General features: G+C 44.2%; 2 protein-coding genes across 7 annotated transcripts in view; both read right to left on the reverse strand.

The window, feature by feature from the left end:
* Positions 1–10,274, reverse strand: part of Arhgef12 (Rho guanine nucleotide exchange factor 12) — a 142,414-nt gene extending 132,140 nt beyond the window's left edge. For all 5 annotated transcript variants that reach the window (XM_029481424.2, XM_029481425.2, XM_029481423.2 and 2 more), the window contains exon 1: positions 9,433–10,274. In XM_029481424.2, coding sequence (XP_029337284.1) covers positions 9,433–9,464 — 32 coding nt within the window. In that variant the 5' untranslated portion in view covers positions 9,465–10,274. The remainder of the gene's footprint in view (positions 1–9,432) is intronic.
* Positions 10,275–12,514: 2,240 nt separating this feature from the next.
* On the reverse strand, positions 12,515–20,050 carry Tlcd5 (TLC domain containing 5). 2 transcript variants are annotated; one of them, XM_021173264.3, is made up of 3 exons: positions 19,979–20,050; positions 17,188–17,387; positions 12,515–15,717 (listed from the first exon to the last, which is right to left on the reverse strand). In XM_021173264.3, exons 2-3 carry the CDS (start codon positions 17,384–17,386, stop codon positions 15,179–15,181), a joined length of 738 nt encoding a protein of 245 aa, XP_021028923.1. In that variant the 5' UTR covers position 17,387; positions 19,979–20,050; the 3' UTR covers positions 12,515–15,178. The 2 variants fall into 2 exon arrangements, with proteins under 2 accessions (XP_021028923.1, XP_021028922.1); XM_021173263.3 differs by lacking the exon at positions 19,979–20,050 and having other exon boundaries at positions 17,188–18,266.
* Between the last annotated feature and the right edge of the window lie 7,265 nt (positions 20,051–27,315).

The following is a 27,315-nucleotide window of genomic DNA, read 5'->3' on the forward strand; positions in this document are numbered from 1 at the left end:
TCATGCATTTGCACACCCACGAGAGTCACAGCACTGGGAAAGCATAAGTGAGTGTGACAGTGCTGGTGTGGTGTGTATAAGCCTGGCTGCCGTGGCACTCGTGGGGAGGCTGGAGGACAGCCTTGGGGTTTGGTTCTTGCCTTCCGTCATGTGGGTTCCAAAGCTGGTGACAAGCACCATTACCCACTGTGCTATTTTGAAAGCCCAGAGACAAGATCTGTTATTGACCTGGAGTTTACTCATTGCCCACGCTAGTTGACAAATGAACCCCAGAGACCTGCCTGTCTCTACCCCACCCTAGTGCTGGGGCTACACATTACCACTGTGCCCCCCCAGCATTTACACTGGTGGCTAGGGATCCAAACTCGGGTCCTCACTTTACCAATTGAGCCAATCCCTCAGTCCCAAAAAGAAAAATTTCTAACTATGACTCTTGTGGTGACTAAAAACCACTTGAATGACCTCAAAAATCAACTGTGCCAGAATAACACTGTATTACATGAACATGTTTCTACTGCAGCTAAGCAATGTCTGAACATCGCAATAACCTGCAAACACAATTAGAAGTCATGTCTGCATTTTTTATCCTAGACTCTCAAAGTACTTTATAAACACTGAGGTAGCCTTCGCATCACCTGACATATGGGTGTTATACTACATGGCAATCAGCTAGCCTTCTCCCACAAAACAGATACCCCTCAGGAGTAGTCACCCTGAGAAGTCTGGCCTAAGCAACCAATAAAACAGGAAATAAGCTGACAGTGCATGTGCCACCAACAATCTCCAAGAAGACCAGACCTTCACCCACAAGAACCACTTCCTCTGAGTAAACCACAGAGACACCAGGCAAACCACAGCAGATCAGCATGTGTGTTGACACAGGAAAGACCCTGTGACACAGGAATAACCCATCTAAACATCTACAAGAAAGCATGCTTGTACTACACATATTTATGTACATTTGGGGACACTGTACTCTTCTAGTGGGTACTGTCTGCATTAAGTGATCAATTTCAAAGTTAATGCCTTCAGATGATATTGCTTTTATACAATAATGACATTTTCTGAATGCATGGAAGATCTATAAAATCCTCTTTATTAATTATATAAACTGAAATTTAATAATATATAAAATTATAGTCTAGCAGTAGTATCTTTGGTAACAACAATATACTTTATAATGTCAAATAAGAAGCCATGTGATCAGTGGCTAACTGTAAGTTGGTTCCCTCGCCTCCATTCCTTCTCTCCTTTTTTTTTTTTTTTTTTTTTGAGATACATTCTCACTATCCAACCTGAGCTGGTCTAGAACTCAAGATTCTCCTGCCTTAGGCCCCCAAGTGCTGGAATTAAAGCCATGTGCCACTACCATATTCTCTTATGCATTTCTAATTGCTGTGTGACTATTATTACAGTCCAGAAAGACTTTCCCCGCCCCCCCCCCCCCCGACCCCATCCCCAGCTATTAGATCTGCTTGTCTCTAAACACAAGGAAGCCACCCAGGCCTGACTAAGACTTTAAAAACCACAAATCAGCATTTGAATTCATTAAAAATCATTCGGGCTTTGAGTCTGAACTCACAGCTGCACTGAGGCATGTCAGTTTAATACAGGAACCATAATGTGCTTCTTCTACTAAGAGTCAAAAACACATAGGAAAGCACTTTGAGAACAGCTGACCCTCAGCACCAGCATATACCACTCTGCAAGATCCAAATCTACACAGTCTGCCAGGTGTCAGCTCCACAAGCATCTCACAAACATCTCACACGTGGTTACCTTTGATACTCCAGACATTCTAATTCAAAAACATAAAACTATTTTCCAATTTCAAAACTTACTAGCAAAGTCCAAAAGATCAAGGATATCTACTTAAATAGCATTAGATTAAATAAGTATCAAAGAAAGTCTACTAATAAAACATTAAAGAGTTCTTTAATCTTAGATATCATATAGCAATTGAAACACACTCTTCCTTCTGTTGCTAGTTCATCATGAGTAATAACCCTCATGGTTTTCTGAGATGCATTTTTATTACACATACACTTGCTGGAGGGTACCTGCATGTGAGCCAGGTGCCTGGAGGCCAGGGCCAACTCACCCCCATGGAGCAGGACCTCCAACAGGTTAAGAGCCTTCTGATGTGTGGGTGCTGGGAACTGAACCTGGGTCCCCTACAAGAGCAGTACACACTAGCCAGAGCCACCTCTCCAGCCAGAACAAAGTTATTATTTAAATTTTAACACTAATCTATTCTACCAGGAAATTACTACTAAGCAAGCACTACAGAGCTATTTCCTAAAATTGATATGATGACATAAGGGTTTTTTTTAAAAAACATTTTAAGTAACTTGGACTGAAACAAGCCACTGCGAAGAACAATTTTCAGATGCCTCTTACCATATTACCTCTAAGCTACAATTGCATCTCTTCACTGACTCCAGTGATACTTTGTCTTCACTTCTGACTGACTTTGACTCAGCAAAGGCTCCTGACATTTTCTACTTTTTGATGTACTAAGGGAAGTACATTTGGAAGAAGCACTTTGTAAAGAAGTCTTCTAAATCATGAGTAGTTGTTTAAGTAGCTGATTTGATAATTGTGTTGTTTATATGTTTGTTTCATTTGGCTGCTACAATCTTTTATATACATTTTAAAATAAACATGGAGCCAGAAAATATAGCTAACTAACTGTTCACCCAGCAAGCCTGAGGCCATCAATTTATCCCCAGTATAAAATTTATACATACATTCATGCACACATCTACCTATTTATCTAAATTTTTTTCTGAGAGTCTTTCTCTACCTGTAATTTCGAGGCTCAGGCTATGCCTGGAGAAAAATCAAAGAACTCAAAAATCACAGTAAAAATAAGTTGGAACTTGCTTCTCTAGAATATGAATCATATGGAATATCACATTTGTACCAGAGACCAGCTAAGAACTGTACTAGGAGAGCAAGTCAGGCAAAGCTAATAAAATATTGAGAGACAGACTGACATTTAGACAATGGAACAAGAGAAAACATAACTCAGCTAAACAAAGACTAAGTAAGGGGAGGAGAGCCAGAATGAAAGCAGCCGCTAACCACGTGAACCATTACAGGCATGCAAGCTCAAAATGGCAGAAAAGCATCATCTAGCCTGGTCCAGCAAGAAAGCACAAGTTACCAGGACGACTTCAAAGGAAAGCTGGAGCTGAAGAGCAGGAACAGTTTCCTGACTACAGGCCCTATCGGCCTGTTGTTCAGTCTCCGGAGGAAGTGACAACAGCTTTATTCTCTAGAGATATTTAAAGTTAGCACAGATAAGGGACCAGGAAGAAAGCATCCTGTAAGAAAAAATACCCTATTCTTTTTTTTTTTTTTTTTTGTGAGGTTGAAAAGCTGCTAAACAATGGTCAACAGAAAAACATAATATATGTAAAAAGAAAATAATTTAAGGTTTAAAAAAAAAAGTCAGGCAGTGGAGTTGACTGACCGCCTTTAATCCCAGCACTCCGGAGACAGAGGCAGGCAGATCTCTGACTTTAAGACCAGTCTAGTCTATAGAGCAAGTTCCAGGACAGCCAGGGCTACACAGGGAAACCCTGTCTCAAAATAAAATTTATTTAATTAATTTAATAATGATGATGGTGATGACAGCTTAAATCCAGAAAATACAGATTAAAGTCTTGAATCTAAAGGTTTGCCTAGCACACTACGCCTTTAGTTTCAGGAACAGCACAGGTAAAATATATAATAATAATTATAATAATAATAATAATAATAATAATGTGTCTGCTTGTCTCAGTTTTATAAGCTTGACTAGATTATGAGTTACATTAAAGTATATATAAATAATGAAAAAATGATCTGCCATACACCAAATTAAAAAACATTAGAAATATTAAAAATTATACTACCGGGGCTGGTGAGATGGCTCAGCAGTTAAGAGCACTGACTGCTCTTCCAAAGGTCCTGAGTTCAATTCCCAGCAACCATATGGTGGCTCACAACCATCCGTAACAAGATCTGACGCCCTCTTCTGGTGTGTCTGAAGACAACTACAGTGTACTTACATATAATAAATAAATAAATCTTTTAAAAAAAAATTATACTACCATACAATATCACTGTATACATGAAAGAATAATTTATTCAAAAGAAGATGAAACACTTATATCACTATTTTGAAGACTCCTAATTAAGAGAAGGGATCTTATCTGCACATAAATTAAATCATCAAATCCAAATTATAACAGATGAGACAAATCTAAGGTGAACCTCCTAGTCCTAAAAACAACAGCACAGTCCATTTCTGAGAGATCAGTAATTAGGTAGTAAGACCCAGGGGTTCCTGCCTTACTGGAGGGAGGAACCCAAGCTCTCTGTTACTCATCTAGATGCAGCCACCAAGTAGCACTACTAGTAACTGTCAGACAATCACAGCACAGGATCCCTCCAATCACCTGTGAGAACCAATAAAACATCCTGCTATGTTTATGATCTATGATGTTAACATGTTAACACTGCAGTATAAATAATGTAACAAAAAGTGGGAAGAGCCCCCCCCCCCCCGCAGTGTTAACATGTTAACAATCACTAATGTATTAAGTGGTATCAGCAGGCTAACACACTTTTGTAATGATTTCAAATAAAGTGTCTTTTGTCAACTCATGAAACAAATAGAAACACAATGTAAGTGTATTTTAGTCAGAAAGACTACAATTCCTTATTTTTTAAAAAGTTACTTTGGATTCTCCATGTTGACTGGCAAAATTGTTAGGAGTACATGTACTATATTACAGGCTTACATGAATCAGGACTTTATTGTGAACTTAGAAAAGACAAAAGACAAAATATTATAAAGTTAGCACTATGATACTCCTTATTCTCAGTGTCAAGTTAGTATTTGAAATGGATTCATTTTCTAAGAAAATGTTACAAATTATTCACTCTTACAGATAAGGACTTATGCAACCTTGAAAAGAACATACAACCCTAACGGAGTAGGTAGGTTGCTTATTTTGTTATTAACTAGAAGAACCATTAAGACCACTTTCCCAGAAAAAAAGGAACATGACTGATAGCTGTATATATGAATATAAAGTTATAGACTTCTGTGTTCACTTTAAAGCTACTTAAAAGTCAGCTTAAAGCTAAATTCAGTACTGAGTAAATTCCAACACATCAAAAACTTGTGTCAAGCTACAAACCAAAAACAGCACGATCTGTAAGCCCCAGACAAAACAAAGTCCGAGCATCTCAAGGAAGATCCTGCTGACTGTCCCAACTGCACCACCCTGAACACTTGCTGTTAACAGGATCTACTCTGAAATCATTCACTGGGTCCACTGAAAAAAACATCCTCTCCCATCTACTTCTTAAATGTCAATCACCACAGTGTCTGCCACTCTGGGGATAGAAACAAGCCAGAGAGCACGAAAAATTATTAGGATGTCTTAGGGCTAAGTAGACCCATTAATGCAGAGGGAAAAGCAGCAATCAGACACACATCAATTTTTGAGTCTTCGGACTTCATAGTAGTTACAAAGCAAGCAACTAGAAAGCATCCATAAAATAAGCATTTAAGCCAGGCGTGGTGGCGCACGCCTTTAATCCCAGCACTCGGGAGGCAGAGGCAGGTGGATTTCTGAGTTCGAGGCCAGCCTGGTCTACAAAGTGAGTTCCAGGACAGCCAGGGCTACCCAGAGAAACCCTGTCTCGAAAAACCAGAAGGAAAAAAAAAAAAACTTAATTTAAAAAAGCTTTCAGGCTCAGTGGTTAAGAGCACTGGCTGCTCCTCTAAAGGACCCAGATTTAATTCCCAGCACCCATGTGGCAGCTCACAACTGTCTATAACTCTAGTTCCAGGAGATCCATCACACCAAGCATACATGTGGTACACATATCTTTGCGTGCAGGCAAAATACCCAAAATAAATAAAATACTCAAAGTAAAAATACCCAAAATAAAATAAATAAATCTTTTTTAAAAATGCTTTTCAGATACACTACATAAAAACACCAGTCTTAGCCAGGTAGCTGCTTGCCTTTAATGCCAGCAATCTGGAGGCAGAGGCAGGCAGATCTCTTGTGAATTCCAGGCCAACCTGATCTACAAAATGAGTTCAAGGTAGCCAGGGCTATTAAAAGAAATTCTGTCTCAAAAATCACCCCCCACCCCCACCCGAGCCAAAAAAAGTAAGAGAAAGGAAAAAGGGGAGCCAATAGATGTGTGACTCTAACTGCAAAATAATAACAGGATGTGAGAGAGTTCTGAGTATCCAAAGTGACCAATCAGAGCCTAAACAGAGAACTGAATTCCATCCCAGCCCCAGCATGTCCCTAACACAAGAATAAAACCCTTCTTATCTTGTTCAGCCATGTGTCGCCTGCCACAAACTGCAAAACAGAACAACGCCCAAAACCAGCTAGTCTGATTTCCACTGAGGACAGACAAACTCTGTAGTCAGAAGCACCACAATGAAAGAACTCCAACTCATACAGCTGCCCTGGTGGCTCTGCACACTCTACAGAACAAAGCCACACCACATACAGTACTTCAAACTTGAAAGGGTCTCAGAAAAGCTGCACTGGCACTATTAATTTGCCGACAGTCCTAGAATTGGTAAAAATCTATCTCCTGCTAAGTCAGTGAGAAAGGATGTGCACAGGGTGGAGGAGAAGCTGGAGTCTATAGGAAGACGTGGCATAAGTACTATTAAACCAGTACGTCCAGATCTCACGTCAACATATACTCAAACCCGGAATTACTACCCTCTTAAAGAGAAAGGGCTGCTTCATATTTACAAAGTACGGTTAGAAAGAAGAAAAAAAAAGTAATGGGCACCTAGTAATTCTCTTTTTACAGGGGAAAAGAAAGCCACCAAACTCCAGTGCCTGGCGAAGAACTGGATTTCAATCAGTTTTATTCCAGGATCTTATTTTACATGGCTCAGTTGTCTGAAGCAACATAGTAGAGGTTTATGACGAGAAGTTATTTAGGCCTAAGCCCCACAAAGCATTAACATATTTAGACTGCTTCCCTTGACCAATGTAACTTTTTCCCCTATGTTAAAAGATGAAACACTTGGGTTGGAGAGATGGCTCAGTGGGTAAGAGCACTGACTGCTCTTGCAGAGGTCCTGAGTTCAATTCCCAGCAACCACATGGTGGCTCACAACCATCTGTAATGGGATCCAATGCCCTCTTCTGGTGTGTCTGAAGACAGCTACCGTGGACTGTCATATACATTAAATAAATAGTATTTTTTTTTTAAAAAGGAAAGAAAAAGATGAAACACTTAAGGTGGAGCAGTGGTGGTGCACACCTCTGATCCCAGCACTCAGAAGGCAGTGGCAGGTGGATCTCTGGGTTTGAGGCCAGCCTAGCCTACATACAGAGAGAACAGCCAGGGCTACACAGAGAAACCCTGTCTTGGGGGAAGGGAGGCAGATACAACACTTGACTCCACAGACTGTGTATCCACTGTTCTCACATAAATATCTAAGAGCAAGAATCCAGCAGGGAGGCAGCCCACCTCTTCAAGAGACTTAGGCAGGAGGAGGACTGCCATGCTACACACAGCCAGATACAAGAAGAAAAATGGGGTGGCGGTGGGGGGCTAAGAGATGGCTCAACAGTTAAGAGCACACACATACTGTTCGTGTTCTCACAGAGGACCCAAGTTACATATCCAGCACCCAGGGTAGGCAGCTCACAAGCTCCCATGGAATCCTAAAGCCTCTTCTATCCCAGGTGCACATACCTGCAGTCAGGGTTTTGTTTTGTTTAAGATTTATTTTTGTACATGTTTACGGTTCATAAGAAGAGTTAAGTTATTTTTTTAAAAAGACTCAGATTTCAATGTCTATGTCCGATGTGTTTATATACTAGAAAGAGAACAAAAATCCCTGAGAAACAAAGCTGGGGAAGAAGAAAAAAAAAATCCTTCCATGGGTGCTTTTGTGTGACTTTTGTGTGGAACGATTCAATGACTCTAAGTTCTGTTTCTACAAATTAAACTCTGCAACATCTTAATGAAAACCAGGACGACATCAGTTTCTGGTAAGTCTGCTTAACTCTAGGCTCAACTGACAGGCAAGGACTGAATGAACCAGCAGCACAATTATCTGGACACCTGTGAGTCAGGACAGGAGCGGGACCAGGATGGTAGATGTAACAGGAAGAGCCCTGACAACTGTCTCTACATAGAAGTACATTGTATTAGCAGGAAAACCAAAATGAAACCCTGCCTAGCAAAGTAGACAAACAAAGGATAAACATAAGTACTTTAAATATTTAGGGCATCTTTTAGGTGAACACTCATGTGACACTGGAAAGCATCAACAGGAAAGGGAAGCCCTGTCTCTAGAGAAGCTGTTATGGTATGATAATGGAATTTGGCCCCTTTAAAAATCAACAAATGAGTCGCACAATTGGGTGAGACTCTCTCATTAGGCTTTCCGCTGGAGCACTAATGTTGTTCTTGAAGACTTTGGGCCTTCTGCTTCAATACTTTGTTTTGCTTTGTTTTGTTTTGTTTTGTTTGATGACAACAATTTGAAAAAAAACCAACAAGATAAAATTTGGAATGTAACATGCAATGTCATAATTTAGTTGAGGAATAAAATATGCTAAAGGAACCAACTTGCTTTCACTAAAAAGAACTCAAAAGACCTCTTTAAGAACTACACTTGGACTACATACTCTACACACCACACCGTGTCACCCGATTAACAAACAGGATCCACCTGCCATGCCTAAACCAGAACTAGAGTTCACATCTTAAATGCTAGGGCTTCTGAAAGATGAAATGTAAAAAAAAAAAAAAAAAGAATAATTAGAAGCAGGCCCCATGATTTTCCCTCATTTCCTTTAGCTCCTGGAAACTGTCCCCAGCAAGAACCCGTGATTTACTGGTAATGTCAACATTCTGGAAAATTAGGTAATTAATAATTAAACACTGTGCAGGTCAACACGTAAAAAGAGATCAGAGTCACAAATCACAATGCAGCAGGATGAAAATTAAGTTCACAGACAGAAACTCCTAAAATTGTGAGTCTAGAACTACCACAGGACAGGAATCCATCCGATGATGCACCAGAACCCACCGACCTCAAGCTCTGACCTTCACCCAAAATGACCTCCCTCTGGTTCCAAAAACGAGTACACAATCTTAATGCACCCGACAGAAAACCACAATCATGGTTTTCCTTCATTTCCTCTGAGAATATGGGGGAAAGTTTCTCTCCCAAAAAAACTCTGCATTTCCAAATTCAATCAACCGGTTAACTTGGCAGCAACCCTAGACTAATTGCACAGCTCAGAAACAACCCTCTTTCCTATGCCTGTCAATTGCACTAGCTGAAGGCAAATCTGCATCACTGACTCCCCTGCTGCGTGGGACCGAATCCAGGGAAGGTTAGCGACCTAGGAACTTCATACCCACCTGTCCGTGATAGTAGACTGTGTGCCACTCATTGGGGCCCTTGGCGAGAGGTCTTCTTTTTATCCAACTTGCATTTTACAGTAACACCTCCACACCCCACCCCCAGTGCTCTGGGATCAGGCCCAATTTCGGCAGGGACACAAAAGTCCAACTCAAAACTCCATTCAGTCATCTAGAACATCCGATTGCAAGGGGTCAAGGAAAGGGGATGCGGGCTGAAGCAAAACAAGTTATCTCCCCAAACAAACCGATCAAGTCGGCCACAGGGCGAGCTCAAGAACTAAGAACGATCCTCAGCAAGGCACGGAGAGAAAACTTCGTCACAGAGGGAAGTCGCGAGCTGTAGGAACCGGGATCCCTCCGGAGCTGGGGCAGGATCGGCTCAGGGACGGGCGTCGGCTTCGGTGCCGAGTCGGCGGGGCCCGGCCCTCGGGTCCCCGCTCTATCTGGGGCTGCGGGCCACTCGTGGCCGCAGCCTCCGCCGCGTCTCACGCCGTCCCGCGCCGGGCTCGCGCCGCCCCATGTCCCCGGGCCGAGGGCCCTGAGCTGCTCCGCGCCGCCCCCACCCGGCTCCGGCCGCCGCGCTGACAGGGACCCTGTCTCAGCGCCCGGGGCAGCTCCCCATCCCTCGGAGGCCCCCGCGCTTCTTCCGCAGTGGCACGGCGGCTCCTCCCCGACGCTCTGGTAGGCGGCGGCTCCCGCGAGGAGCGGGAGGTCTCGGCCCGGCCCGGAAGCCCGGCCCCCGAGCAGCGGCGGCGGCGGTGGAGGCTCGGTGCGCAGGGCCGTTCGCCCGGTCTCAGGGGCACTCGCGGGAGCGCGCCCAGAGTGGAGGGGGCCGCCGGCGGTGACGAGCCTTGCGACCGCTGCGGGCGGGCGCGCGCGCGGGTTCCGGTTCCGGTTCTGTCCCCTCGGCCCGGCGCGACTGGAGCGCGCCGAGCCGTCCCCTCCCCCGCCGACTTTTTTGGGCCCTTCTCCCTGGGACTTCGGGAAGCCGCTTCACCCGGGATCCCTCCGCTTCCTGGACTCTCAAAACTTGAGCGGATACTTCCGCGCAGTGCTTTCGCGGGGGGGGGGGGGGGGGGGATAGAGGGAAGCGAAAAAGTAGTTCTGTGTGGCGAAACGGACACTGCTGCCTTTTTGGTCCTCGAATGCCCTCGAGGTGCAGCCCACAGTGTACATTCCACCCGGGACAGCAGAGGAGCCATTCCACAGTCTCGAGGAGTTCACGTTTAGAGGGTCTTCGGAACTCCCGGGCTGGAAACTTTTATTCTTTAAGAGAATGTATTCGTTCCCGGTGTCAAATGCTTTTGATGATTGCGTGCGAGCCCAGGTCCACGGGCCCTGGACAGTGTTAGGCAAACCTGCGCGCGCACACACACACACACAGGTTTTGGGGTGGGCCACTCACCTGGGGCACCTGCTGGCCTAGCCCCGCAGCACGGAGGGGTAAGGGGTGGGGGGGATGGCCAGAAGAGGCTGTGGAGAAAGGATCTGGGCCCACACTTGAGCCAGGAGTTCCTGATATAAATATTGCTTTTAGGCTGTTTTGCCTTGGCAAAATGAACTGTATTGTTTGCCAAATTGAGAACGCATGGTGCTTTCCACAGCAAGTTAATAAGCTTGTTGTGAAAAGAGATGGAAGAAGTAATACATCTGTCCGGTGAACAGCACAGCACTAGAGATCCCTTTGAAGAGTTCCCAAATGTTTTCTGGTTTCTCTTTCGATGGGGTAGAGACATTCAGCTAACCATGTAGTTTTATGATTGAATAAATCTGTCCCTGAGGAAATGAAGTACCACGACACAATATAGTTCTCCAGTTCTGCCTGTAAACATCAAGTGACTATTCCTTTTATACAATTATCTTCAGTCTCTTCTGAGCTTCAATCCGTGTAGGTGGGAAGAGACTTCGGCCATTTTGTGGAAATCAAATCTAATAAACAGTGGGTGTGGAAAGGAAACAATTACCTCTTAATAATGCTGTTTCTAAGTCATTCCACAACAGTTCGCGAAACGATCGGATCATCACCCCTGAATAGATGCATGAGCTCAAGGTGACGTTAGAATAGGGGGCAAGGGGGGAAAGATAAACAGAAGCCTGAAATGACTCTCTCGCTAGAATTTTTTTTAAGTTCGGGGCACAGCCAGCTAATTTTGTAATGTTTATTTTTGGAAAGAATAGAAGCAGATTGGAGTTCCAAGCCACTTTCCTAACGATCAGACCTGGACACGTTGCCATCTGCTGGTAAATCCCAACATGGCAATTTTAGCCTGAAGACTCCACTTGTTTCGACCTATCGTTGGAAAGAGTTCCAAAAATCCATATAATATAAACGAAATGTGAACCTTCTCCCCAAGCTTACTCGAGTTTTCTTAAGTGTGCTGTCCTCTTCTCCCTTGTCCTAATAATGTCACAATGCAAGTATCAAGCGAATGGGGGGGTCTGATGACTCATCAAATCATGAATTTTAAAAATAAGTTCCCGTCTTCCTTTCCAGCCTGCCTCAATGCTCGAGCTTCAGGGGTGAGACAAACTGGGAACACTTCCTAGTTCACCTTCTCTTCCTTGCATACAAAACCTTTTGGCAAGCTGTTTTCAACATCTTTCCAAATTTAACAGCCCCAACGTTCTAGCTGTGAGCAAAGAAGGCATTTTGCTGTGGGAAAGCTTTCAGAAGATGGTCAGCAGAGGATTGAATAACTACTGTTTCAATAGTGAAAATCTCTAATCACTCACAAGGCTCTGATTTTATTTTTTAATATCCTGATAAAAGGCTCATTATAACTTCACCACTAAGAGTCTACCTATGGAATGCCTTCAGTAGAGCCAAGCAAACCAAGGTCCCTTCCCTAGGTCACACATAACCCTTTATCTAGGAAAGTGGCACCAGTGACCCAATCCCTGGACATGCAGTTTCCAATGGGACACATTTAGGCAAACTATTTTCTGCGCTGATTGTGTGCTGATTGCTATCTTCCACATACAAAGTAGGAATGATTAATGCTAACGAGCAGATTACTGTCACCACGAAGTATGAATAGATGTCAACATTTCTACAAGCCAGGGGCTTTTCTCCCTTGGCAAAACCGCAACAAAGATACGAAGGCAGACTCTGGGTTTATAGAAAGTTATTTTATTTTTATAAAAGTTAGTACAAATCGTATTGAAATATAAATCCTTCTTGAGCAATATCAGGGATGATTACACAGTAATTCAAATGCAAATAAGTGTCCCCTTTTGTGTCTGGGGACACATCGCACACTAGTCTGCCCTTCATTTACCTGGGTTGTAAAAACAGGCAACCTCTTAACTGCTGAGTCATCTTCACGAGGTTTTTAATCTCTGAATTTCCTCATAGTTACTAGTTAGACCATCAAGAAGAGCTGAAATGAGGAATTCCTCCCCACTTACTCGTTCAGGTGCCTTGTTATCAAAAAATAAATAAATAAAAACCTTCAGGCATTTGCTTGAGTTTGCCTCAAACAGAAAGATCTACAGTCCTTTCCTTCTGAGGAGGGAGGGAGAAAGGAACCAGCATGAATTAGATTAAGCCTGCTCCCTTGTCTGGTCTGGAGCAGGTTACACGGGGCCAAAATACAAAAGCCAGTTTTGTTTTGTTTTTTTCTTTATCCCTGTGTGCCAAGCCACTCTTATTGACTCTGTTTTTGCTGAAGTCAGCATTCCCCAGTTTCCAGTTCTGCCCACAGTTTTGATGGAAAGGAACACACCACCACCACCAGGGATTGGGAATTTAGCTCAGTGGTAGAGTGCTTTGCTTGGGTTCGGTCCTCAGCTCTGGAAAAAAAAAAAAAAAAGACTTCTCAAAGGAACACACCAACATATCTATGACACAAATCAGAGAAAAGGAAGCATGGTGTTATCTATCCAGAAAACAAAAATGAAAGCCCAACAGCTAAAAGATACCTCTCTAGCTACTGTTAAAGGACCTTTCCATTTGCAAGAATGTCTATGTTTTCAACTTCCCTTGTGACTGGTTTTTGTAGGTAATACTGCTCACTGGGTTAGTGTCCCCAGTGACTATAGAATGGGTTGACATTTCTCTCTGACCTTGCTTCTTCAGTAGCACCATCTCCTGTACCTGAATTAACCAGTCACCATTGATCTAAATAATATAGGAACGATAACAAATACACAAACAGATAATACTTTTTTTTTCCCCATTAAAGCCCTACATTGGAGCCAGGCATGGTGGCACAGGATTGTAATCCTAGCCCTGAGGAAGCTTAACTGGAAGAATAGAGTTCAAGGCCAGCCTGAACTATACAAGCAAGACGGTGTCTCAGGAGAAGGGAAAAGGTGATTTAAAAGGGAGGGAGGACCTAAAACAAAGAAAAAGAAAGAAAAGAGGGAGGTAGAGGAAGAAGGAAGGAAGGGAAGAAGGGAGGAAGGGAGGGAGGGAGGAAGGAAGGAAGGAAGGAAGGAAGGAAGGAAGGAAGGAAGGAAGGAAGGAAGGAACCTGAGGCTATCACATACATTAAAATCTTTGGTTCTAGTTTGCAGTATGTACCAGGAGCTGAAACCTGAACTCCATCTCAAGTACAGTGGAATCCACATGGTAAATCCCCGTGGAATTTAGCCATGGCCTCTCATGCCTAGCAGATTAATTCACAAAAGCCCTGAGAACTGGCATACTCTTCCTGGTCGGGCAGAACCCGTACAACTGGACCAAGTAAATCTAAATCTACCCACATCTCACTCATCTTGCATCTGAAGCACTAGCTCTACAGTTTCTGTGCACACAGAGTTAACACAGGAACCCTGAGCTGCTATCCTTGCAAAGGCCTGCTTGTAACGTTGGTGAGGGCTCCCATCAGAAACTGTTAAGATTGCCTCACTGTTCCTAAACAGTTTCTGAAACACTATGGCTTATGCCAAATGACCGCTTTGGGGAATCTTGAATGTTGCCTCATGCTACTTAGAAGCACATGACCTACTGCCATCAAAGTTTGGGACACCAAGTGTTTGATGACTTTCATGTGTGTTGTTGTGAATCACTCCTGTATATCCAAGCAAGAGACTAGAAGCGAGTGCTTAGATCCCATGAGCTTTGACAAAGGTTCTTTTCCCTTTGCTGAGTCTTCTCCGTATCCTTTCATCATTGCAGATGAAAGCCCCGAGTCTTCTTGATGAATCATGGAAGCCAAGGGTGTCCTTGGTAACCTCTGACACAGTCAGTGAAGGGAGACGCAGTGAGAAGTTCCTGCCATTGCTAGCTTCACTCCCTCCTCTCTGTCCCTCTTGGCATAACAGCTCCCATTCACAGATACTTGAATGCCTGACCCATGCCCCTTCCTGAGAGTCCCTCCCTTTACATGAGATGAACATACTTAAAATGTCTCGTGGAAATCAGGAGTAAGTGTGGGGAAGGAGTTATTTCCAAAAGAACAAGAAACAGCACTGATTTGACTCAAGTTCTTTTCAGAGCTGTCTGAATATCAAGGTCTCCAATGAACATGGGGACCCAAAAAACAAGTGACAGTGGTCATCACTAAACAGTTCTGCCCACTTGTCAATCATCACTGAGGGTGTACAAGTGCCACTACAGGAGAAGGTGTTTCAAGACTGCATATGCTTAGCCTGGAAACTGACTGAAGTCATAACCATACCTTTAGCCCTTTTTTGAAACCTAAGTGCTCGCTTTCTAAGCCCTATAAGCTCAGCTCTGTTTCTGACCCTGGTCCTATGACCAATTCAATCCAATCCACTGACTGGGAACAAGCCTTGACTAGTGTGTCTTGAGATGCCCATTGTGTCTTAGCTGCCGCTCCTCATTCCGTCTGCTTCTCCACGCATGGTACTTCTTGATGCTTTTCTTCCACGCAAAGCGCCAGATGCTAACCATGAAGCACCAAGACACAGCATACATTGCCACACCCCCAACCTTCACAAACCACTTGGGGGTGGGTGAGACCATTTCGCAGAAAAGGAGATGAGCGCCCACACCAATCCTCACACCAGTGAACAGAGCCACAAAGAGGAAGTCCACCACATCCCCCGTGAAACTGTGGTAGTGGCCAGTTTCCCGGAGAAACCATCGCATCTGGAGCAGCGGGTTGGTGATCTCACTTCCAAAGAGTACAGCATTGACTTCTGTGCCTGACTCCCCAAGTGCTAGGGCCATGATGATCCCCAGGATGCTCAGTGTGTGATGAGCCAGCATCAGGGGACCCTCGGACTGGAAATAGATGCACCAGCCCAAGTCGAAGATGAAGTAGCCCAAGGTAAGACACAGAACATGAACTTGGAGAGGTGTGTTCGGTGAGCCTGAAACAGATCAAGACAGAAGACAACATGGCTGGGAACTGGGCCACCTGCATAGGGGTCCTCTGCCACTGTCTCTCAAATCTTTCTGAACCACTAAAGAACCCAAAAGCAGTGACAGACTTGGGCTTTTTAAAAATGGTAACATAGAACAAAACCTAAAATCTAGCCTTATGATCTCAGCACTTGGGTGGTGGAGGAAGGATCAGGACAAGGCCAGTTTGGGCTACACAGGGAGTCAGGGCCAGTCTGAGTTATAAGAGACCCCTTCTCCAAAAGACAAAGAAACAAACTTAGCATCTAAAATGGTGGCCTTTCTTGTTTTGCTTTTATTTTTGCTTTTTGAGATGGAGTCTTCCTGTTACTTAGGGCTGGCCTGGAACATTTAACAGTCTCCCTGGCTCATCCCCCCAAGGCTGTGGATTACAGACAGGCTCTACAGAGTAAACTCAATGCAAGCCTGGGCAGTAAGACCCAGTCTCAGAAGACCATCAGGTAAAGTAATAAAATAGTAATGAAACCTCAAAGACTTCAATGAATGATTTGATTGTCCAACCACAGTATCCTTCCAATGGAAGAACATAAAATACTTACTTTGTTATTTCAGTGACTATTCTAACTCCCTCCTTTTTAACCAGTTATGGGTCTGTTTCCAGACCCTTGGGCCACTCTGTCATACACGTCATATTCATTTATCAACCTAGAGAATTAGGTTATTGGACGGACACTGGCAGCTCTAACCCATCCTGAAAGTAGACTCCAGAGAGAACTTCCAAAGTAGAGTGTCCTCCTGTCCAAGAACATGCAGTACAAAGACCCGACATATTTGAAATCACTAAGAACACTCAAATAAAAGATAAAACTTAAGAATTTATTTCATTTCATTTTGATAGATTACAAATTTGAGGCCAGCTTGGGTAATAAAACAAGAACCTGTCTTAAAGGGGGAAAAAAATCAACAAAGTTGTACAAGCCTATGATCTGAGCTGCTCAGCAGGCTGAAGCAGGATTGTAAATTCAAGGCCAGCTTTGACTACAGAGTGGGTAACCAGGCCAGCCTAGTCAATTTAGTAAGACCCTCTCAAAAAACAAACAGCCAACCAAACATATAGATTGACAGATTAAAAAAAGAAGAAAGAAAGAAACAAAGAAACAAAGAAAGAAAAAAAGCAAGCAAGCAGAGAAGATCAGGTTCACAGCCCAGTCAGTGATAGAACATTTGCCTAACATGTTCATAGCCCTACATTCAATCCCCAGTAACAAAAACAGGCAAGAAAAGCAAAGAACTCCAGCAGCACAAAAGGGTTATGAAAAGCAGGACCTGAACCTACACAATCTCAAAGTTGACAATGAAGACTGCAGTACAAATTATTAGAATGGGAATTATTCTTTAACGTAACACAAATTTATCTTTTTTCAAGCCCCTAAATCATAAAACTCTTAGGAAATATCTCTAATGCCCCTTCTACCTACCTGGGTGGGTAAAAGGCCAAGGGCCATCGATGAAGCCTATATAAGCAGACAGACCTATGGAGAGGACTCCGTGGGTGAAGGTCACCAGCCGACAGCTCCACTCACAGCTTCGGTGCTTGTTCAGGCAGCAGAAAGATGTATAGAGTGAGAGCCAGCCACCCAGGCTGCACAGCACCTGCACACACAGACCTACTGCCATCCTATGACAGAGAGAACAAAACCAAGAGAACAAAGAATGTACCCCAAGAAACCAGAAGCGGCTCATTTTGTGCACATGCCCCAGTTGCTACTATAAAACAATATGAAGACAGGCTACTGAAACACTTCACTACATTCGAACCCAAGACTTTTCTATGTAAGTGTGGCTACTTCATTTATAACTCCAAGCCCAGTAGAGATTCGATGTTGGCACCTGATGAAAGCTGTGACCTGGAAACCAGCAACTCTCTTCTGAATCTTTAAGGGAACTCTATACTCAACTAAGGATGACCAAATATCTATCAATAATAACCTTTCAGAGATCACCTACTTCAGACAGTGATACACAGTCTATGAAGCCCATGTATCTGGTAATGTGGTCACACTTCACGTGTCCCATTGCTAGCCAGGCATAGTGGTATGTGCCTATAATCCCAGCTACTCAGGAGGCTGAGTTGAGAGGATGTAAAATTTAAAGTCAGTGTAGCCCACATAGCAGGTTCAAGACCACCAGCCTGGGCTTCTTACAGAATGAATGAGAAAGGTCTTGGGGTACAGCTCAGTGGTAGAGCACCTGCCTTTCACATGTGACACCTTAGGTCCAATCCCCACGATCTCTCTCTCTCTCTCTCTCTCTCTCTCTCTCTCTCTCTCTCTCTCACACACACACACACACACACACGCACACGCACACGCACAGGCACAGGGGAGTGAAGAAAGCTCAGTTGGGAAACTTGAGAACCAGAGTTCCAGCTCCAAATCCGTGTTAAAAAGCCAAGCCCAGCAGTGCATGCTAGAAACCCCAGTGCTGGGGAGATAGAGACGGATGAGTTCCTGTTGAGAAACTCTATCTCAAAAAAGCAAGGTAGACAGGGGCTGAGGAATACCACCAAAGGTTGACCTCTGGCCTCCGTGTGTGTGTGTGTGTGTGTGTGTGTGTGTGTGTGTGTGTGTGTGTAGCTGTGTGTGTGTGTAAACACACACTCACACACAAAGGCAAAGCTCTCATTTATAAATAAATAAATATCACTTTGGTTTCTGCTAGAAGTCACATGACACCAGACATTTTAATGTGGTTAAGCTGAAACTAAATTTGGCTGAGGTCTGGATTTGGGTCGTAGGTTTATCAGTCAAAATCAAAACTTGAGGCAAATGTAAACAGAGAGCCAAGCAAAGACTCCAGACATCTTGGAAGGCATCCCAACTCTATTATTTATCAACAAGGAAGCAAAAGGATTTTTAAGTAAACGTTGAGATACAAAAATATCCTTAAGGCATTTATTCAGTTAAAAGTGAAGCAAAGTGGCTGGCAAATGCCAGTAATCCCAGCACTGGAGCTGCAGAGGCAGGAGGATCACCTAGAGGAGCAGAGCAGCCTGGTCAACACAGAGAGTTCCAGGCCTGATAGGGCTACACAGTAGCCCTTGTTTCAAAATGATAGATAGCCAGGTAGATAACTGGTAAAGGCAGAAAACTTACATTGTAGAATTTTTGCTGATACATTTAAACAATAATCAACACTGAGTTTCTTTAGACATGCAGAAGAGACTCCAAAAAGGACCAATATGTCCTTGTTAATATACATTATTTAGCTCCTCTGTTGAAAGTACAAATAAGAAAAGAAATCTCAAACACGTCCAGGACGCTTCTCATCTCTGCAGGAATTATCTGCATGGCTGCACTTAACCGCTCACCCTTTTCTGACAAATGCAGACCAACACCCCTCAATACACAAGCCACTCCCAGGAATGTTATCCAGAGAGGGCTTGGGCAAAGGGCAAGTTTTTTCCAGCTTTCATGAGAAATCAGGTACCTATTCAAGAAAACAGTATCAGAAACCTGTAAGTGGGGAAATCTTTTTAACCTGAAGAATGTGTTTAAACTAGAACTAGGGAACAGGGGAAAAAAGGTCAGTTCGGTTCTAAGACACATTTTCTGAAACTTCTAGGCCAATCTTCAGAGTAAGCCAGACATACAAAGTACCCGAGTGAAAAGCGCTGTCCCTCTTACTTCCTTTCAAAGGCCAGGGTCACTGGCCAGTAAGGCGGATCAGCTGATTGGGACTCGGCGATTAGTATTTTTAGAGTCCTCTTCTCTGAATCCTAATTCCCTGGCCCAAGAGAGAAAACAGTAGCCCATTTACAAACACTCCAACAAAAAAAACAGGCATTTGTAAACGGCAGACACAGCTCTGTGACCTTGAGCCTTCGTGTCTGGTGTGGGGTCTGGGAGGTTCCCAGGCCCTCGAAGCTCCGTAACCGGGCTCCCCCATCCCAGAGAGCCGCGGCCCTGGGCGGGCGTCTGGCTCCGGGCCTCGGGAGAGCTGCAGCCGGGGGCTCCGAGCCAGCAGCAAGGTCGCATCCCGGAGGGTGGCGGGGGAGTGCCCAACTCCTCGACCACGCCCGACTTCTAACCCGGAACGTCCCATCCTGAACCGTTATCTAGGTATCCAGACGGGTGCCCAAAGCTTGGCGTAGAGAGGCCCCGGCGTCCCGGGGGCAGAGGAACCCACGCGCACCTGGCCGCCCGCCCGCTCCTTCCCCGCCTGCGCCAAGGGCAGACCAGTGTCCATCCCTCCGGCGAACGCTGTTACCTGGCGGAGCGCACCGGGAAGCCTCCGGCGCCCGGGCGCCCACAACCCAGGGCTCGGATCACGGCGACAGGAAGCTGTAGAGGGAGGGGGGAGACGAGTCTGTGACGGCGGCGGAGGAGGAGCCGGGGGTCTAGGGGCACCTGCTGGCTGGGAGGACAGAGCGCAGAATGGATGCTGGGCCATGGAAGGAAGCGGGATGGAAGGTCCTCCTTTGGATAGGGAAGAGAAGGATGATCTGCTGCGCTTGTTTGTTGTCTGTTTAAATCATTTGTAGGGCTATCTATGTAGAGAGTGTAGCTTTTTAGTGGTGGAACGTTAGTCTAAGGCATAAGGCCCTGGATTCAACCCCTGGTACTCTATCTCGATAAATCCTGATCTTCTCTGCAGTCTGTGAGATGGAACAGGCTCTTCACTAAGCATGTACTGCGCACCTACTAAGACCGTCTTTGATCTCCCACTTAAATCTCAATAGTGAAACAAGCACACTGAGTGTCAGAAAAGTACTTAGGCCTGGGAATTACGTTGATCTCTTTTTAGCACTGTCCTTAACTAGGCGTAAACATAAGGTTTAAAAGTAAGGGGTTGGAAAGATGGCGCAACAATTAAGAGCCTTGGCTGCTCTTACACGTGTCCTGAACCCATGCACACAACTGTCTTTAACGCTAGCTCTGAAGATCCGACGCCCTCTTCTAGACTCTAGCGACACCACACCCATGTGTGCACATACTTGCAGACCCACACATACACTTTTTTAAAGTTAATTCTGCTTAGTATGCAGCTGGGCAAGTTAAGTCTATGCCTACTTCCTCATCCACAGAATGGGGCGTGAAATACCTCTCTCATAGATTATTATCAAAATTCGAAAAGGTTACATTAATAAGTGCGTAGAACAATAAGCACGTGGAAGTCCATATAAATATCATCTATTATCTTTATTTAATTTTAAAATATTTCCCCCAATACTGGGATTAAACCAGAGACCCCTGGCAGGCTAGACAAATGCTCTACCACTAAGCAGTATTCCCAGGTCTTTATTTTACTTTTGGACAAATTGTTGATTCTCTCTCCGTCTGAGGACAGTGAGTTTGAAGTATGAGCATAATGTTGTGGTATATGCCTGTAATCTCAGCATCTGGGAGGCTGAGGTAGGATAATTGTAGATTAGAGGCTAGCCTGCATACTTTGTCTCAAAATTAAAACACATACAACCGGAGGTGGGGCTCAACTACAATAATGAGGTGGGTGATATGGGGAGCTTGTTGATCAAGGCTGACAATGATGGGGTGCTAAGGAGCCCAGAAGTGAAGCTCTTTAGAAGAGATGTGTTTAGACAATATGTAAGAGCCGGGCGTGGTGGCGCACACCTTTAATCCCAGAACTCAGGAGGCAGGCGGATTTCTGAGTTCGAGGCCAGCCTGGTCTCTATAGTGAGTTCCAGGACAGCCAGGGCTATACAGAGAAACCGTCTGGGGGGGGGGGGGGGGACTGCCAGGTGGTGGTGGAGCATGCCTTTAATCCCAGCACTTGGGAGGCAGAGGCAGGTGGATTTCTGAGTTCGAGGCCAGCCTGGTCTACCAAGTGAGTTCCAGGACAGCCAGGACAGCCAGAGAAACCCTGTTTCAAAAGGAAAAAAAAAAAAAAAAAGACAATGTGTAAGAACTGTAAATGTTCTCATTTTGGTCATTTATTGCGCTAACCCTTCAAAGGTAAGGATGACACTGTTTTCGCCTGCTTCCCTAGAACCTAGTATGGTAGCAGTATAGTGAAGGTTTGTTGGTGGAATTAATGAAGGAGGAACTCAGTTGGGAAGGTTTACACCTGTAACCGCAGCACTCAGGAGGTGGAAGCAGGAAGATTAGAAACTCAATGGCATTCTCCGCTACATAGCAAATTCAAACCATTCTGGGCTACAGGAAACCTCTCTCAAAAGGAAGAGAAACCAAAATTAATAGAAAAAAAATGCATTTGAAGCAGCACAGGTGACTTCCAAAGCACTATTGGAAGGTGATTTCAAAACGCCCGTGTACAGACTGCATCTTAAATAATGTGATTGGTAGGTCTGATGTGGGACAGGAAAAGTGTGTTTTAAAATCTGCCTGGGTTCATTCAGAGGATTAGTCACACTTAAGAGCCAGAGAATCTCAGCTGTCTTAATGGCAGTGTCAGGTATCTGGCCCAGGTTATCTCCTTCAGTGGCTAAGAGGAAGCCTGCAGTGTTCTGAGCAAGACAATCATATTGCTATGCTCTCCCAGTTTTCACAGTTCAGTGTGTGGTCTGGGACCAGAGGAAGATCACCAACAAAATCAACATCTCCCAGCTGTCTGCCAAACACACACAACCCCAGAACCTAACCCTGGATGTACTTTGAAATCTGCATTTTTTTAACAGTGATTCTCTGGCAGTGCTGAACATTGAACCTAGGGCTTGGACATACTAGGTGTGCCACTGAGCCACTATAGCCAAGCCTTGGGCAGTGATTCACGATCCCTCAAAATAGAACTATTTATAAATTGCTTTTTAAATAAATACCAGTGTCAAACACCCCAAAACAAGAAAATCCAAACGTCAGTGTGGACATCAATTGCTGGTAGCTCCCCAGGTGATTCTGGTTGGCTCCTAAAGTCAAGCACAGGTGCTCTGGAGGCATTCAGCTAAAATCAGTTAAAATCAGCGTGAGGGTGATTGGAGAAGACCTGTTAGAAGCATCCTGAGACAGGCCAGATAGCAGTGAGAGCCAAGACACAGAAGGACTGTAAGCAGCCCCAACTCTTTGTTTGGTTTTGCTTCAAAATTTTGTTTTCATTCCAGTCTGTTGAGCTGGGACTTTCTTCTTGCTGCCCCTGTGTTCCACAAAAGAATGGACTATCAAGGACTTAAGGAGTCTACAGGTTCCAGTCTGGAAGGTGTCTTTTCTTCTAAGAACAATGGACCTTTATGCAAAAGTGCTGGGGTTCTGAAATTATTTGAAGCTTCATTATTTGAAATGAAAAGGTACTGATTTGTCTTTTTAAAAGATTTCTTATGTTTACGCGGGTGTTTTGCCTGCAGGTATTTCTGTCCACTGCGTTCATTCCTTCAAAAAGCAGAGGGTGGAGTCAGGTCCTCTGGAACTGGAGTTACAGATAGTTCTGAGATGACATGTGGTATTAGAAATCAAACCTGGGGGCTGGAGAGATGGCTCAGCAGTGAAGAGCACTGACTGCTCTTCTGGAGGTCCTGAGTTCAAATCCCAGCAACCACATGGTGACTCACAACCATCTGTAACAGGGATCTGATGCCCTCTTCTTGTGTGTCTGAAGATAGTGACAGTGTACTCATATACATGAAATAAATAAATAAGAAAGAAAGAAAGAAAGAAAGAAAGAAAGAAACCAAACCAGGGTCCTCTACAAGAGCAGCCAGTGTTCTTAACCTACTGAGCCATCTCTCCAGCCCCCTAAAGTATGTTAATTTGTCTTTAGTCTACCTCTGCTCTTCCACCCTTAGGATAAACAGAGGACAGAGCTTTCCACTAAGATCATCACAAAGACAATAATGACTACAGATGACATTTGTAAAATGTTGTCATACTGCACAAGTTGTTGCAAGTCCTTTGACTATGATCGTTTATGTAAACTAGAGTCTACCTTACAGTCCCAATTTACAGTTGAGAAATTAAGGCACAAAGCTGTCCAAAGATTCCCAAGGTAACACACTTGGTAGAAAGGAGTTGGGCATGAACACAAACATGATGAGAGGGGATGTGCTGAAATATGGTACCTGGAGTCAGTGTGGTAGCACAGGAGTATCAGAAGTTCAAGGCCATTCTCAACTACACAGTGAGTTATTTCCAGCCTTAGACCAGCTGGACCAATTCATAAGATACAGTGTTTTTATTGTACATAGAAAGTTCTCTTGGGCTGGAGAGATGGCTCAGTGGCTAAGAGCACCGACAGCTTTTCCAGAGGTCCTGAGTTCAATTCCCATTAACCACATGATGGCTCATAACCATCTGTAATAGGATCAAGTGCCCTCTTCTGGTGTGTCTGAAGACAGTGACAGCATATTCACATACATATGATAAATAGAACTTAAGAAAGAAAGAAAGAAAGAAAGAAAGAAAGAAAGGAAGGAAGGAAGGAAGAAAGAAAGTTCTCTGATCTTATCCAGACCTCATCTCAAACAATCAAAAAGCAGCATTAATGACAACCATCAATACAAGAGAAAAAAAAGGAAGTCATCTCTGCTTGACTATTGCTCCCCACAGGTGTGTACTACATTTCTACATTCACAGTCACTTTCTCAGTGAAGGGCTTCCTAAACTGTCACACACACACATACACACGCACACATCTCCAGCCCCTGTTTATGTATTTTCTAACTGATGAAATTATATTTACAGCAAAGAATTGTCCTAAAATAAGTTTTTTTTTCTACCAGAAATGCTTGACTTATATACAATATATCAAATGCAGGGTGTCTTGTAAGAGTTTCTGCTGAAAGGGGGTTTTGAGTAAATAAGTTTACAGTTTCCTAGTTTAGATTCCTTGTGTGAAACAGTATTTGAGACAAGGTCTAACTCAAGCCCTTTGAGCTCACTATTATAGCCAAGACTGGCTTTGAACTCCTGAGTCCCATTGCTTCAGTCTCCCGAGTGCCATGATCACAGGCAAGTGCTGCCATGCCTGGCTTTAAAACTCTTACTCTATTATGTGCATGTATCAGTGATAGTCATTAGAGCCAGCAGAGAATAGAACAGTCCAGGGCAACAGAGGCATCCCAGAGCTATGCCAGAGTGTCCATGTCAGAGGTCATGTCAGAGTAGGCCATCTAAAGGCAAGACTCTTCTGTAAATGAACAGGCAGGCAAGCAGGCAAGGAGGCAGACAGACAGACAGACAGATAGTATGAAATGATGAGCACTCCCAATCTTTTCCTCCTTTCTTTGCACTTCCACCCTGGCTGATATTGCTCTTAGGTGCTGTCTCTTAGATGTTCCTAGATGAAACAGCTACACACACACACACACACACACAATCCCACCTTCCATTAAACTTCTTTGGAATTATGAATTTTTACAGAATCCTGCAGCTATGAATGCCAAGCCCATGCCCACCCGCAAGTTTGCTTCTGCTCAGCAAATGGGCAGTGAGTTAGGGCTAGACAAAGCTAGCTCTAACTCACAGTAATCCACCTATCTTTGACTCCCAAGTGCACCACCACGACTGTTTATTATTTTATACAAAATATGGACCAATGGGTGAAAGCCAGAGTTTTGGATGGTACAGGAAATGGTTTTCAATACCTACCAGGGCAGGATGCCAAGGGCAGGAAAGGGTCAGCTCTGACCTGTCAGCAGCATGCATGATGTACAGTGATAGGCACGGATATTTTTGTATTGGCAGTGTGTACTTTCATTAGACATTTACATCTCTGCTGAGAACCCTTCTGCTGTCTCTCTGCTGCCCCCAACATGCACTAGCCTGGAACTCCTAGGCTCAACCAACCTTCCTACCTCAGCCTCATGTATGATTGGTTGTCTGGTTGGTTGGTTGGTTTGCTTTGGTTTTTTGAGACACTGTTTCTTTGTCTGGATGTCCTAGAACTAGCTCTGAAGACCAGGATGGCCTGGAACTCGCAGAGATCAACCTGATTTTGCTTCCCAAGCACTGGGATTAAAGGCATTCACCACTACTGCCTGGCTCTGCTCATCTCTTTTCTTTCTAAAGTAACCACTATTAACAGGACACCCCACCCCCACCCCCTCCCATATTATGGCACAGAAGTCTAAGTATAAGCTGCATCCAACTGCCAACAACAGTAGACTCCTGGTGATTTGTGTGTGGGTTTCCCATGGGGGTGTTATTATTTGCAATAAATGTTTGATCCTATGATGGCTATTGATTTGCAAATTGATTGGATTTTGAGACATCCGGAGACACTGGCAAGGCACACCACTGTCTGTGGTAATGTTTCCAGACGATGTCATGAGGGCTGAGACCTAAGACATGAAATAATCTGATAGAATCATAAAGCGATGGCATTAGTAGGGGTTGGTGCTATACAAGGGAGGAAGGTCTTTGAGGCTATCTAGGTGTCTCTCCATCCTGCAAATCCTTTGTAGTTTCCTCTCTGCGGATGTTGAGAGTTTCCTCACTCTGACTTGCCCTTCCAGCTGTGATAGGCACCTTGGAACCATAAGCTAAAAGAAATCTTTCCTGCCTCAAGTTCTGTCAGGCATTTTGTTCACAGCTATGTGAAAGTAACACAAACCTGGACCCCCGTTTCTCCTCACCAGCAGCTATAGCTGTTTCTTTCCCCAACTAGTTTACTTTTTTTTTTTTTTCCAAGACAGGGTTTCTCTGTATAGTCCTGGCTGTCCTGGAACTCACTTTGTGGACCAGGCTGGCCTCGAACTCAGAAATCCACCTGCCTCTGCCTCCCAAGTGCTGGGATTAAAGGCGTGCGCCACCACACCCGGCTTAGTTTACTTTTTTAATTAAGCTGGGTGACTGGTGGTGGTAGCTTCCAGGACTGTGATTCTAGCATTTAAGAGGCTGAGGCAGGAGGATTGCAATGAGTTTAAGGTCAACTTGGCTAAATAATGAACTTGAGAACAACCTGGGATACAGAGTGAGACCCTACCTCAAACAACAACAAAAATCCTATCACCAACAAAAATTAACCTAGCAAAAAGCTCAACAATAGCTTCCCTACCCTTCAACTGTCTTGCTGTCTTGCCCCCTCAAGCCGATATATACATGGCTTTCCATGAAATTGTCCTTTGTTAAGCAGCTTTTGATTTCCATTGTAAAACATGACAGCAGAATAGTCAATATTTGGGATATGTGAGATAGATTAGCCTTGGCATCTTCAAGTGACATGACCTGAAATATTCACCACACTTCCCTCCTATAAAATGAGGAACCATCTTTCACCTACTCACTTCCCAAAGCAGGTCTGTCCCACAGGGTAGGAATGTGGAATTATTTGGGGCCATCCCGAGAACCCACTTCATGCCCCAAATGGAACTATTTCCCATCCATTCCCACCTTCACATCCTCCACTCCCCACCCCCCACACAAAGGCATAAAACACTCTTCTGAACATCTCTTATTAACAGTGGAATACTTTATGTTATTGCTGTACAAATATATTTAGAAACAGAGAGATTCCTTTGAGTCTCAACAGTTTCCTGGATATTCAGTCTTTAGGGGGAAAAAAAGGTACCATTTCTAGTATGGCTTTCATGTGACAGCTTTACACACAGATCCACAGAAGGAGACTCCACATATAAGGTCCCCCCCAAGTCAACAGAACCCCAGCTCATGGGGGAACCCTGTGGGGTATTACACACT

This window comes from Mus caroli, unplaced genomic scaffold (genome assembly GCF_978045245.1).
Source record: "Mus caroli unplaced genomic scaffold, Mus_caroli_1 scaffold_11, whole genome shotgun sequence".
Classification (NCBI taxonomy): Eukaryota; Metazoa; Chordata; class Mammalia; order Rodentia; family Muridae; genus Mus; species Mus caroli.